Raw genomic sequence first — 13,862 nt, 5'->3', positions numbered from 1 at the left:
AATTAAAAAAAAAAAAAAAAAAAAGTCAAACCCATTAGTTTGACTTCAAATTATTGTTAAATATATGGAATAATTCCGAGTTGGGCCCTCTTATAAAGCATTAATCTACATGGGTTTCACAATGATTGAGCAAAATTCAACGAATTAAAATGAAAAAACAAGGACAATTTACGAAGGTGCAGCTGGAGAAGGCTTTAACACATGTAAGAAATACAAATACGAGACCGTCGGCCGCCTCCTTCTTGTTCTTTTCCCCCGAATATAATAATACAGATAACTTCCTTCACCATCCGAAATGCCTGCATCTTTGACTGCGACTGCAAAACTATTGCTCCACATTCTGACGGAGACGACAATCTTTTACAGATTCTGTGATGCAATTTTTAGTGTTAAATTGTTTTTAAAAAACAAAATAAATTAAAACAAGGATATATATATATATATATATTTTTCATTACTTTTCCAACTAATTTGTGTAATGGGCCGTTTAAATCAAATTGTCTAACACAATCTCTTACATATTAGAGATGTTACCGGCCCATGGGCCCATGGGTCTTTAATTCACACTAATAAAGGCCCAATCATCCATGGATCCATGTCAATAGCCACAAGGAATCCTTTCATTTTCTTTTTCTAAAATATATATTTAAAACTATCACAATACTAAAATAAATAATAGAAACTTATCTCTACAAATACTGATATTTATTACTAAAAAATAATATAAATTTGTCTAGATTATCTCTTTTTGGTCAATCATCCAAATGCAAACATATAGTTGTAAGACGAACACGACTCTCCACATGATATTGTTCATGTTGAGCATAAGCTCTCATGGTTTTACTTTGGGGTTCTCCAAAATGTCTCATACTAATGGAGTTAATATTCCTTACTTATAAACTTATGATCATTTCCTAAATGAGCGGATGTGGAAATTCCATCGTCCAACAATAATTTTAAGATAATTTAAATAATGTTTAACAAGATATTTATTTTTAATTTCTAATTTTGTTTGAAGAAACCATCCCAAGAAGAAAATAGACAACATTCTAAATGTAAATATATAAATAAAAGGCATTAGAGAAAATGAAATAATAATTTTTATTTCTAAAGGAAATCATATTTATGATTCTTTAATAATATCCATAAAGCTCTCCCTCTAAACAAATGATAGGAAAATGCTAAAGTTGGCAAGAAATGGTCAAACTTTTTATTCAAAGCAAATGATTAAATGGAGCGACTCGTTTTGGAATTTGGATGCTAATTATCTAATTAAATTATTCTTGTTTAGTTATTTCACTATACTCCATCTGGTCTCCATTTCAAACTTCATTGCTTGTTGAAGAGGCATTTTTATAGTTTTTAAAATTATCATTTATGGTTGACCATTTAAATTTTATTCTCTTAATATAATTTAAACGCAAGAATAAGAAGTTTATATATATTTTTACACCATTTATTGTTAAAGTTATTTATATTTTAAAATTTAATCCAGTAAAATTAAAAGTTTATACTTAAAGATTCACTTCATACATACTCCTGGAGTAAATTAAGTCCAGGTTGGTCTAATTCATTGCTTTGATTATTTCTAAATTAAGTCCAGGTCATTTCCTTAGTCTTTACCAAATTCATGGCGGTCATTATAAGGCAACCCTTTCTTAATTATTATACATTGAAGGCCTGCAACATGGAATCACTACCTCTTACTATAATATAAAATTATACCCAAAATAATTATTATACATTGATTAAATTTAACACTGCCAACACTGGAAATTACTTTTATACATTTACATATATTTAGAAAATTAGTGATAAATTCACTTATAATCATAACCCATTTTATTTAACTCCAAAATTGACCCATTAAATCAATACACACTTAGCTTTGAATTTTGAACATTTCAACGGAAGAAACCAAAGCCAGTGGATGGTTTTAATATATATCTATTTTAAATTAGCTTCCCTTTGGCTTTGAGCTTTGACGAGGTCTTTATTTCAACTCCCTGCCGTACACAAAAACACAAAGCCTCTGTTTGAAATTTTCTCTTACAATTTGACTTTTGGAGGATTAATTTTAATATATTTCTTTAACGGTTTAATTTGTAATTAGGGTCAAACTTATGTCGCTTGTAAAATGATATTGATTTACAAATTTTAATCCGATAGAGTCGGTAATGAAACATAATTATCAAGGCTTCTAAATTAATTCTACACATTTAACTAAAAGTTTAAAAAATTAAACGTGTGATCTAATTTTTATATGTAACTTTGGTAAAATTTGTATGTATTAACAAGTTAGTTTTAGAGGGTTCATATTAAAAATTAAATTGATATAAACAGTATATTTAGATTATAAATATGTGTATATATATTAATTAAATAAAAGATATAGCATCTCGCCCAAAACTCTCTCCCCACGGTCTTTGACCAAATTCCATCTATATATACACATACACCCAACGCTCCATCATTCCCAATTCAAACTTCATCCGATTCCCACTCGCCGGCGAGTTGAGATTTTCAGACATCCACGGCGACGAGTGACAAGAAAACTAAGCAATAATGGAGATAAAAAACGGCCATCAAATGAAGAAGAGCAACAAAGAAAACAAGTTGAGCCAACTGATAAAAGCCTCCAGCCGGCTGCTGTCGAAGGTCCGAGATTTCTACGTTAGGAGTCTGACGGATTGCTCGAACCACCTGGATTATGGGATGGCGATGACCGGGCCGACCAGTCAGGTGCCCACTACTCTCCCCAAGAGTTACAGCGTGGGGTCCACCGTCTCCAGCCACGGCAGTGATGACTTCAGGGAGCTTCTGAGGGCCGCCTCCACTCGAAGCTTGAGCAAGAATGTGGAACCCGATTTCCAAATCCAAGGGGCGAGGAAATCGCCGATGGCGGAAGTGAAAAACGTGCCGAGGAGCCAGAGCGTGGGGATTGGGAGAATTGACGAAGAGAAAAGTTGTGAATTTGAAGAGGATTTCAAGGTATGTAATACTGATGCGTACCCCAGAAGCAGAAGCTATGCTGTTCATAGAAGAAGACGGGTGTATTGAAATTCAAAGTTAAACCCCCAAGTGTGAAATTCTCGGTCGATTAATTTCCGTATTATGAATTATTAATTTTGGTTTTTTTTTTTTTGGGTCCAAAATGCCACTTTTAGTGCTATAATGGTCTCAAATTATGTGAATTTGGTGTCTTAAAAAAGTTTCCAAACAAACACTTTTATACCTAAAATTTTCATAATAATAGCCGATAAAGGTATGACAAATTATATTAATTTAATATTATCTTTATAATGATGTCCTTCCATCTCCGACTACCATCTTTTCCGTTGTCCTCACATGTCATTAAGTAAAAAATGTTCTTCACTAAACGGTCTTATAGCACCCACTATCGTTAATGGTTCGTCTTAGGAAAGTTGGAGAGGACTATGAAAAAAAACAGAAATGTCACCTAATTAGAACAATAATATTAAATTAGGATAATCATCTTCAAACAGTCACATCATTTTTTCTTTAGTTATCAACTAACAATTAATAGAATTCCAAAATTCTTTCTAAAAAATATATTAAGAATACTTTTTTTTATTAGAAAAATAGTTATTAATTTCAAATCTTTAAAAAAATGTACGTATTTTTTCCTTCTCATTTTATAATGTCCAATGATCAAAGTCGCAAGGAGAAAGGAATCTGTTGTGCGTTGAAGGGCACAGATGGAAAGCCGAAGGGTTGAAATTGAGACGTGCCGGCCGATTATTGCTTATTTTTATTTCCGATTGTAACGCGCTCTTCCCTTTCAATTACAAACTAATTGAAATAACCTCTGGATTTTCAACGTTATCGAGGAATTTCACTAGTTTTTTTTTTTTCTTTTCAATGAATATAATTTTTTAAAAGTAAATTTATAATAAAATAAAAGCTCACTTATAAAAACATCAACCTATATATTCGTGATTATATCGATACAAATAATAAGATAAGATAAGAAAATAATTAAAACGATTTAATATATATCATTGGTCCTATTTAAAGCTAAGAAAATAAATAAATAGATATATAATTTTTAAATGTCAATATTTTAAGGATAAATTAGTTTTTAAAAAATATATTAAACAGATTTATTATATTTGTTAATGTTAATGAGTCTAATAAATACAAAAGAGGTAGATTTGTAATTTAAACTATATTAAAAGTAAATTTGGACATTTTATTCTGGTGATTTTTACTTTTATTATTAATATCGTTATTAAAAATGATGAAATAGGGGATCAAATTAATTATAAGAAAAAGGGGATTGAATTATTCTTTCGTGTAAACGAAAAGGTTGACAATAATTTAGTATTTCTTATGAATGGGAAAATACGCCATCCTAATTCAAGGAGTGCTGCATTTATTTATTATTATATATCAAATCTTGCTATTAAAAAAAAAATAAAAACAGTTGAATAAGCAACTTTTTGTAAATTAAAATTCAGTAAAATTGACTATTTCCCCGGAATCAAAGTCCAATTATTTGATTTTTATTTTTCGAACCCAATTGACTATTTTTGTAAATCAAGGTCAATCCATTACATATTTGTTTTTATTTTTTTTGGTTGACTTTAAAAAATGGTTTCGAAACAATCATTCTATCCATTTTTTGCATTTGGGTAAAAGACAAAAAAAATAAAAAAATAAATAATAATAATAATTATTATATTTAATTCATAATTAGTCATAAAATTCTAGTTTTTACTAAAAATAAATTTAATATATACATATATTTAATCATAATTTAATTTATTCATTTTATGCGTATATATGCACTAAATTTCGGCCGGTTGTTGTTGTGGGTGGATATATTAATTATTTAATTATTGATTTCTTTTATACTTTTTTTATTTATAAATATTTTAGTTTTATTTATTTATTTATATATAACTATATAATTTAAGCATCTGTTGAAAAATATACTTAAATTAGGTATAGATACTCTCTTCTTTTATCTTTTAATTAGCTTCGTTGTTATATTTCTTTTGTCCATTTTAATTTTTGTACTTTCAATATATTTATTTTTATATTTTTTTATTTATTTAATTTTGTTATATACTTCAAAAACAGATATTTAACATCATTTTAATACTATAATACAATTCATGACAAATGTTTCAAAAGTCTTATTAGGTGAGTGTTAAAGTTGAAGCTTTATTTAAAATAATAATAATAATAATAAATACAATCACCGTTTAAGACGACAGGAATAAAATATAAAAAACAAAATTAACCTTCTAAAGGCTAACCTAAACACTAAAAGATTAAATATTTTGTGACATCTACTTATGAACTAAAACCACGTTTGAACTGATCATAATTTTTTTTTTTAATGTTAATTATAGAAATTATATAATTAAATATATTTAATTTTGAACAATATCACTTTAAATGTCTTATTATAAAGTATGCGAGCGAAGATAAAACATGCTAATGAAATTCGAGACAAATAAATAATATCGTAATATTATTGAAAATGATAAAAGAATGTTAAAGGGCGATAAGGTGATGAATCAAAATTTCAAAATCTTGAACATACAATATTACACCTTCACACACATTTTAAGCTCAGCTATCAATAGATTCTTATTTTGGGATAGAACCCGTACTGAATAATTAATTAGTGTTTATTAATAAATTTACTAAATAACCATATACAAAATAAAAATTAAAAAATACATGAGACAATTTTCAAAATTTGAAGATATTTTGGCACGAATATAAAGTTAATAGGCTAATGCATGCCATTTAAGTTACTCTCAAAACGCAATCAGAGAAGTGTTTCTTCGAGGCTTCTAAACACTGAGCCCTAACCCTAGTTCACAACGCTCTGTTCCTCCGTCCTTCTGCAACCAAGCAAATTACCAGCACCGGCTCTTACGATGGCGGAGCTGAAGCTCTCGGAGAGCCGCGACCTAACGCGAATTGAGCGCATTGGGGCGCACTCCCACATCCGCGGCCTAGGTCTTGATTCCTCCCTTGAACCACGGGCCGTCTCGGAGGGGATGGTTGGCCAAACCGCCGCTCGCAAGGCCGCTGGAGTCATTCTTCAGATGATCAAAGAAGGAAAAATTGCCGGTCGGGCTGTTCTCCTCGCTGGTCAGCCAGGTACTGGCAAGACTGCTATTGCCATGGGCATGGCTAAGTCGCTTGGCCTTGAAACTCCTTTCGCTATGATTGCCGGCAGTGAGCTCTTTTCTCTGGAGATGTCCAAAACTGAAGCATTGATGCAGGCCTTTCGTAAAGCTATCGGCGTCCGAATAAAGGAAGAAACCGAGATAATTGAAGGAGAGGTCGTCGAGGTTCAAATAGACAGGCCAGCGGTTGCCGGGGCAGCGTCGAAGACCGGGAAGCTTACTTTGAAAACGACGGATATGGAGACGGTATATGATTTGGGGGCGAAGATGATCGAAGCTTTAGGGAAGGAAAAGGTGCAGAGCGGCGATGTAATTGCGATTGATAAGGCATCAGGGAAAATTACTAAGCTGGGGAGGTCTTTCTCTCGGTCTAGGGATTACGATGCAATGGGTCCACAAACGAAGTTTGTGCAATGCCCCGATGGTGAGTTGCAAAAGCGGAAGGAGGTTGTACATTGTGTCACACTCCATGAGATCGATGTCATCAATAGCAGGTTATTCTATTTTCCCTTAGAACTTTTCAAATCCATTTTTGTGGAGTTATGTGTCTCGAAATCGTGCTGATGAGACTGAGAGGGGAAACAATATCTGTTATAATATTTGGTGTCTGCAAATTATATGCACATATAATGGTACAATTGAAATATTTTGCAAGGTTTTGTTTGTTTACAGTTAGAAGTAATTGAGGGTCGGGATTGTCGCACCAAATTTTCTTTGACGGTTTGAAATTTTTGTCGGCTGTTTGTAACTGAGGGCTTTCAATAAAACTTCCAATGCTATGGGATGGTGAACAGCAATGTTTTAATCTTCAACTATTCGAAAACCAAACTAATATGTCCCAGCAGGGTGGTTTTTCATAAAGGTTTTGACTTTATTGCATCTCATTTTGCTTCTCATAAAGGGGGAAAAATTGGGTTATCGAAACTTTAAATTACTTCTTAGGTCCTTGAGCTGCTGTCTGTTGCATTCTTTTTTGTACTTAATGCAGATTTTATTCTGATTTTCGCTTGCCAGGTTGACGTAGGACTTCCTTTTGAGAATATTTGATGTCTTGGTCTCTGTTTCTGTAGTGTATGTTCTAAGGCAGTGTATGGAGTTTCCCTGGTCGCTCTAATTTGTGTTTCCCCAAAATGTACCTTCCCTTCTTGACTAATTTCTATAAGAACATCTAGCTTAGTGAGCTTAGGTGGCATTGACCTATGCATGTGGTTACTTTGCCAGGTACTTCCACTAGTCATAATCTAGTTTGTTCTTTTATTTTGCACTTCCTGAATAGTTGTTATTTCAAGAAGATTTGAAGAATTCGATTTCTGTTCTCAATATAGCATATAACATGCAATGGTCTCTTTCCTCGATTACATGCATATTATGTGTTTCAAGCCATTGATCTTGCTTTTCCCCCTTTCTTGAATTTTTGTGCCTCCAAGGACGGGGGGAATTGAATTGCTGATCTCTGTTTTTTAAGATATGGCATTGGACAATTTTGTTTGACTGCTTACCTCTACTGAAGCACAATATTCCTTTCTCTAAATAAAAAAAATTCAACCCATTACTTTGTATGCAACGAAGAATGTAAGTTAATTATGTTCTTAAGTTGGTTGTACGTATGACTCGTGACTTCAATACGTTGGCTGTCCCATCTAATTCTTTCTTATTCATTTTTTTTTTCCTTTGGGTTTTTCTGAGAGTTATATTCTGATTTTATTGTCCTTTATTTCCAGAACACAAGGTTTCTTAGCTCTATTCACTGGTGATACTGGAGAAATTCGGGCTGAAGTAAGGGAACAAATTGATACCAAAGTGGCTGAGTGGAGAGAAGAAGGCAAGGCCGAGATAGTTCCAGGTGTTCTCTTTATTGATGAGGTTCATATGCTTGATATTGAGTGCTTCTCTTTCCTTAATCGTGCTTTGGAGAATGAGATGGCTCCAATACTAGTCGTTGCTACTAATAGAGGGATTACCACCATTCGGGGAACAAACTACAAATCCCCGCATGGTATTCCTATTGATCTTCTTGATCGCCTACTTATAATTTCCACTCAGCCATATACAGAGGATGAAATACGTAAGATTTTAGATATCAGAACTCAAGAGGAAGATGTGGAAATGTCTGAAGAGGCAAAGAGACTTTTGACCACAATTGGTGTAGAAACATCGCTCAGATATTCCATCCATTTAATCACAGCAGCTGCGTTGGCATGTCAGAAACGAAAGGGGAAGGTTGTGGAGATGGAGGACATAAATCGTGTCTACCATCTGTTCTTAGATGTGAAGAGATCAACTCAGTACTTGATGGAGTACCAAAATCAATACATGTTCAACGAATTGGGAGATGCTGAAGAAGATGATTCTAATGCCATGAACCCTTGATAATCTTTTGTAGAAGAATTTTGGAGGCTAAACTAAGTGGTGTTGTAGTTACTAGGAGTTCGATTTCCTGCAGTCTATATATATTACCTGGTTGGTTATTTAATGTCTATCTTGAGGCTTCACCAGTGTGTGTATGATGTATATCTGATCTTCATGTTCGATGCTTATTGCTCTTGTTTTCATTTGTTTTAAACCTGTGTTATAAATATCCATGATTTCTCCGATGAAAACTTCATGAGATTAAGGGTGTTAAAATTACTTATACAATTCCTCCATTGCTCTTTGCTTAGATAGGCTGGAATTTTCATCGCTAAAGTCGACACATTCCAAACAACCTACAGAGATCAATACTCCTGAGAGGGATTATGACATGAATTTGACAATAACAAATCACTAAAAAGATCATAATTTTATTACTTCAAAAAGCTCTAATGTTGTCTCTACATATAATAATCTAGGCCGGATAACCGTATGGTAGTTCAGAGACGGAGAGATTCAGAGCATCCAAGTGCCTGAAACCGTACTTTCTAAGCACCTGATTATCAGCAAAGTTCAAAGCTTTAAGCATTCCATCCCAACAGGAACTACCAGAATACATCTGATTGTGATTCCCACTGCAAGGCTGACACCCCGTGAAGTGGGTGATAAAAGGCCGTCTCCAACCCCCTTTCCCACTTCCTGCATCTCTCAAATACTTCTCCCTAAACGCACCGTATTGCTCGCTCACCTTCTCTGCGTGCCGCCGCCGCAGCTCCCCAGCCTCTCTCTCCATCTCCGTGTACCTCTCGGTGATGTTATCAAAAGTTCCCACAATCTCCGCCCAATACCCTTCGAAGTAATACTCCCCTTCTAAATAAATCTTGTCCCCCCATTTCTCTTTCTCCTTGTACAGTAGATAAACCAGGCCCGTCTGATCGTCCGACTCTGGGAACTGCTTGTCTGGAATCGTCGATTTGAGGACCTGGCCCCACTTCTCGTAATTTGGGGTTTGTGGGCCCATGCTGGCCCACACGTCCATGAAGTCCATGGACCACTGGCAGTTTCTGATCAGAAACACGCCGGCGTTGAGCGCCGTCCAGCTTTTCCAATCGTAAATCAGGTGGGCCCAGCCGTGGGCGACAAAGTTGTGGTTTTTGTATCGATCCAGTGGGAGTTTGAATTCCATGTCGGTGAACAGAGCGTCCGAGTCCACCCACCAAATCCACTCGGCCTCTGGGTGAGCTATCATCGCAGCTCGAACCACCGGCAGCTTCGCCCAGTACGAGAACATTTCCGGGTGCAGCAGTGCATTGTTGTAGAATATATCGTAGCCGTGGATTCGGCAGTAGTCCACTTTGTTCTTGAAGAATCTCAGAAGCAAGTGATCGCCAATGGGGTTCGGGCACGGCGCAGGCTGCGACGCCGAGAGAAGAAGCACCCTGTCGCCGGCTCCGGTGGCGAACGAAGGGTGCCGTTTCAGCCAGTGACGGCGCTTGTCGTCCCATTTCTCGATCCGCTTCTCTATGGAGTAGCTGAGTTTGGGGTCATCGTAGAAGGTAATATCCGGTGGGTCGTAGGGCAGAGATGGATGACTTTGAGAATTTAGCGAAGAGGACGCGTCTGACGGAGGGTCAATGCGGTTGAACTTGGTGTTTGAGGAGTCCAAATTTGTAGCGGGGTTGATAGAAGGAGTAAGGAATGAAGGAAGGGTCCAGAGGAGCAGAAAAACAAGGAATGAGCCGGCGAGGAAGCGTAGAGCGTGGGCGAGACAGGGGGAAGCCTTGTGGCGAAGAGTGGGTTTGGCCATGGATGGACGCAGAAGAGGAGTGGAAGTGAGAGAAGTCAGGGGCAAGCATGGTGCTTTAAAAGTGATTTAGAAGTCAACAGCCATGTGAATGTGTATGAGTAGTTCAGAGTTATGAGGAATGAAGAGGGTTGCGGAGTGTTGTGGGTAAAAAATGGTAAGCTTGGAGTAACAGAGTGGACACAATTGAATTTGGTCCTTGGAACTGAAACATTAAATTAGGAACAGTTTCCGGAGAAATCCAAGTGCGCCAAGAGCGTCAGAATCTGTTCCCCGTTTCTCTCTCCCATTCCTCTCTCTTCCTTCTCTTTCTCTTCTCCGAAACTCTCTCATCATTCTCCTGTAAACACATGTAAACACGACTTATGAATGAGAGTGAATTGTCAGTAAATCCTCAAGATTCGTCTTCCCAAATTCTTCTTTTTTTATTTCAGTTATTCTCACTCCTTTTACTTTGAAAAGTGCCCTCTAATAGATCTCTAACATTAATTCAAACTTCAAAACATAATTGATTTAGATTTATTAGATATAAACTTTGTGTCTAATTAACATTTCAAAATAGTAGTAGGAGTTGGGCATTGGAGAAAGGCTTATCAGACAGATCATTGAAAAATATTGTTGGAAATGATAAGGCTGAGCAGCATTAAGCAGGTTCTGATCTTACAGTGATGTATTACATAGATACATTCCAACACGCTAAATCCTTGTTCAAATTCTAATCTGAAAAACCTTGCAGGTCGCGCCACTTCAGGTAAATCAGTCCTGCGCGATAATGAGTATACGCCCCAGCAACTACTAAAATGTGAAATAGTTGGTGGCTGTGGCCAGCAATGTCGAATTTTCCAGGCATCCATCGCTCCGGAATCCTTGCTGCATAAACCAAGGCTCCAAGCCCATAAAGGATCCCCATCAGTACCTCATATCCTGTTGTGTGGAGTGCTTCGGGTGAGCCCCAGAACAGGATAAGCTTGTGCAGAATAGGGGCGATCCCACACAAGCCCATGCCGAGGAAGAGGGATGCCCGAAACGTGCGATATTCGGGGGTTTGAAACATTGGCAGCAGAGACACCAAGATTGTTGCAATTCCCATGAGAGTAATGACCCCCAGATAGAGACTGCAAAAGAAGGGGTGGCACATAAAGGAGTAGTAAACGGGGGGGTAGAAGGAGGTGGATATAAGGGCTGCAATTCCTGCATAGTCCAGCCTGAGCATTATGTATGAGACACGCTCAGAGTGACAGGAAAGAAGGTGGCAAGTGCTACTAGCAAGCAGGCAAAACATGGCCCCGCCCAAGAATGCAAAGAAAGGCCACCGAGTGATTGGTCTCGTAGCTAAGGGCGCAATCATGTTGGCAACGTCCTCCTTCATACTTCTCTGAATGAAATAAAAGAAAAGGAAAATAAGAACAGAGCAAATAACATATACTGACTTAATGGACATCTTCATCGAAGAAAAAACTTCTGTTGGGATATAAATATCAAAGTCCACACAACACTAGCAACTACAATCTTGATTAGGCCAGCAGAAGATAGGAAATTTATAGGATAATTTCAGGTAAAATTTCGGAATATACTAAAATCAGGTTCTTCAGGAAGGTTCTAATAAGGTTTAAATTCATAGAATGTAATAAGAATGGCCTGGAAATCCCAAGATTAGATTTGAGCATATAGCTTACCAGAGCACAGACATCAGTTTGATTTCCATGGGAGAACCGCTGAGGTAAACAATTGTATAGAAGTTCCACAACATGCCAACGAGACAGTGATGAAAGCATATCCATTGAAGTCAATGCAGTCTTCAACTCCTCCCTGAGTTTCTGCAGATCAGGGAAGTGAGGCAAGGAAGGAAGGCAGGACAGCAGTTCCGCTTGCAATTTGTGCATATCAGCTTTTTTAAACACGTCAGGCAAATGTTGAAGAGGATGAATGTCAACAACGTCAGGAATCTTTGTTGCAGTGTATATGGTGAGGGAAAGAAAGAGGAAAAATCCAAGTAAATGCCTGAAACATACAGTATTCAAAAGAAACATACAGTATTCAAAAGAAACATACAGTAAAGAAGAAAATATAAGTCTTAGGCAAACTTCATTGCAAAATCTGATGCTAAGCATTAAATATCAGTCTTAAGGCTTACGTCCAAACATTAAGAGTCTCGTTGTGAATGGAAAAGATGCTGAGCAGTGTCTGCTTCATAGGCCAATCAGCACGGTAATGACCCAGAATGAATTCGTTGTCCCTCAAGTAAGCTGGTAAAGCATTGTACTCAACCAGCTGATACTTCACCTTCTTCCAAAGTCTTTTCCCCTTTCCCTCCTTCCAACGATACCTTTGATGGCACTCCGTCGTTTCAGCACTAGTTTTAAATTTCTCAGTCATTTCATCGAACGCATCCATTCCCTGCTCAACCAATTGAACAACGCGCTATCAACTTCAACCGTTCTATTCTTCCTCAACCCGATCAATTTCAAAACAAGAAACAATTGAAAATTGTCTCAACCCAGATCATAATCTTCTTATTTCCCCTAATGATCGATTGGTTTTAAGTATTGAAATCAATTTTTAGAAAATACCATTCACATTTCCTCTTCTTCCAAAAACCAAACTCAGAGGTAAATTCAGAGACCAAAAACACGTTCAGGACATTGAGAATTGAAGAAGAAAGTAACGCCCCAGAATAAGCAAAAACAAAAAGAAAAAAAAAAAAAAAAAACCTAGAATTGGAAGAATCCCAGAAGAATAGAGAGGCTTAGAAGCAAACCCTCGTCCACACTCCAGCAGCAGCAAGGGAAAACAATCAAAATTAGCGGACTGAAACCTGCAATTAGGAGAAGAAGAAGAAGAAGAAGAAGAAGAAGAAGAAGAAGGGGAGTCGAGAAAAATCGCGGACGATCGAGTTAGAAAGCAAAAGAATTGCATTAAAAAGGGATTAAAAAAAAAAAAATCTAACCACTAAATGACGAAGAAATCCCAATGTTGGAGACCCCCACGAGGAGAGAAAGAGAGAGGGAGGGAGATTCGTTGTCAAGATGCGTAGATGCGAAGATGCCAAGATCAATATTTGGTGGCGCAACCTCAAACCGCAAAGCTTTGTTTAGATTTGAAGAACTGAGTTATGTTTAAATTATTGATTAACTTTTTAATAGCCATAAATCCAAATCGATAATACCCAAGTGGATTTAATATTCGAATTTCAAACCCTGCCTCCCTATCTAAACTACCATTTATTTTATAATTAATTACAGTAATTACGAGTAAAAGATTTTCATAACTGGGCTGTACATGGAAATCTCGACTGATAAAGCCCAATTTTAAATGCCCCCGGCCCGCATTCATTTCCCAGGCCCATTAATCAAATAATTTTAAAAATCGGGTGGTTTAATATATATACTCAAATGATTAGAAAATATATAAATATAAATATAAATATATAATAGAGGAAGGGGGACCCAGTTGGGTTTTGCAGATCTTACACGTTTCGAGCAGATAGAGGTTTGAGTTGGTAGTCCAATATTACGTTCCTTCTGATCCCATTGTGA

General features: G+C 36.4%; 4 protein-coding genes across 7 annotated transcripts; 2 read left to right on the top strand and 2 right to left on the bottom strand.

The window, feature by feature from the left end:
- Window positions 1-2,464: 2,464 nt before the first annotated feature.
- LOC111453674 lies at window positions 2,465-3,259 on the top strand. The gene has a single exon (XM_023094866.1). The coding sequence runs from the start codon at window positions 2,566-2,568 to the stop codon at window positions 3,058-3,060; it is 495 nt and encodes a 164-aa protein (XP_022950634.1). The 5' UTR covers window positions 2,465-2,565; the 3' UTR covers window positions 3,061-3,259.
- A 2,529-nt stretch (window positions 3,260-5,788) lies between these two features.
- On the top strand, window positions 5,789-8,777 carry LOC111453579 (ruvB-like 2). Its single transcript, XM_023094717.1, has 2 exons — window positions 5,789-6,667; window positions 7,895-8,777. The coding sequence occupies exons 1-2, from the start codon at window positions 5,919-5,921 to the stop codon at window positions 8,541-8,543; spliced, it is 1,398 nt and encodes a 465-aa protein (XP_022950485.1). The 5' UTR covers window positions 5,789-5,918; the 3' UTR covers window positions 8,544-8,777.
- A 156-nt stretch (window positions 8,778-8,933) lies between these two features.
- On the bottom strand, window positions 8,934-10,625 carry LOC111453580 (galactomannan galactosyltransferase 1-like). Its single transcript, XM_023094718.1, has one exon. The coding sequence runs from the start codon at window positions 10,327-10,329 to the stop codon at window positions 8,998-9,000; it is 1,332 nt and encodes a 443-aa protein (XP_022950486.1). The 5' UTR covers window positions 10,330-10,625; the 3' UTR covers window positions 8,934-8,997.
- A 272-nt stretch (window positions 10,626-10,897) lies between these two features.
- Window positions 10,898-13,420, bottom strand: LOC111453692 (heptahelical transmembrane protein 4-like). 4 transcript variants are annotated; one of them, XM_023094892.1, is made up of 5 exons: window positions 13,274-13,420; window positions 13,085-13,141; window positions 12,461-12,723; window positions 12,003-12,327; window positions 10,898-11,701 (listed from the first exon to the last, which is right to left on the bottom strand). In XM_023094892.1, exons 3-5 carry the CDS (start codon window positions 12,718-12,720, stop codon window positions 11,042-11,044), a joined length of 1,245 nt encoding a protein of 414 aa, XP_022950660.1. In that variant the 5' UTR covers window positions 12,721-12,723; window positions 13,085-13,141; window positions 13,274-13,420; the 3' UTR covers window positions 10,898-11,041. The 4 variants fall into 4 exon arrangements, with proteins under 4 accessions (XP_022950660.1, XP_022950657.1, XP_022950658.1 ...); XM_023094889.1 differs by having other exon boundaries at window positions 13,038-13,141; window positions 13,274-13,419; XM_023094890.1 differs by lacking the exon at window positions 13,274-13,420 and having other exon boundaries at window positions 13,038-13,267.
- Window positions 13,421-13,862: the final 442 nt, after the last annotated feature.

This window comes from Cucurbita moschata, unplaced genomic scaffold (genome assembly GCF_002738365.1).
Source record: "Cucurbita moschata cultivar Rifu unplaced genomic scaffold, Cmos_1.0 Cmo_Scf00015, whole genome shotgun sequence".
Taxonomy (NCBI): domain Eukaryota; kingdom Viridiplantae; phylum Streptophyta; class Magnoliopsida; order Cucurbitales; family Cucurbitaceae; genus Cucurbita; species Cucurbita moschata.
This window is presented reverse-complemented; position numbering and strand designations above follow the sequence as displayed.

Bases quoted from the DNA above. Each gene is read 5' to 3' on its own strand.
- LOC111453674 (XM_023094866.1), top strand. From the start codon at position 2,566: ATGGAGATAAAAAACGGCCATCAAATGAAGAAGAGCAACAAAGAAAAC.
- LOC111453692 (XM_023094892.1), bottom strand. From the start codon at position 12,720: ATGGATGCGTTCGATGAAATGACTGAGAAATTTAAAACTAGTGCTGAA. The intron at 12,328-12,460 runs GTAAGCCTTAAG...TGTATGTTTCAG, and splicing joins GAGACTCTTAATGTTTGGAC to GCATTTACTTGGATTTTTCC. The intron at 11,702-12,002 runs GTAAGCTATATG...TATTTCATTCAG, and splicing joins AAACTGATGTCTGTGCTCTG to AGAAGTATGAAGGAGGACGT.
- LOC111453579 (XM_023094717.1), top strand. From the start codon at position 5,919: ATGGCGGAGCTGAAGCTCTCGGAGAGCCGCGACCTAACGCGAATTGAG. The intron at 6,668-7,894 runs GTTATTCTATTT...CTTTATTTCCAG, and splicing joins ATCGATGTCATCAATAGCAG to AACACAAGGTTTCTTAGCTC.
- LOC111453580 (XM_023094718.1), bottom strand. From the start codon at position 10,329: ATGGCCAAACCCACTCTTCGCCACAAGGCTTCCCCCTGTCTCGCCCAC.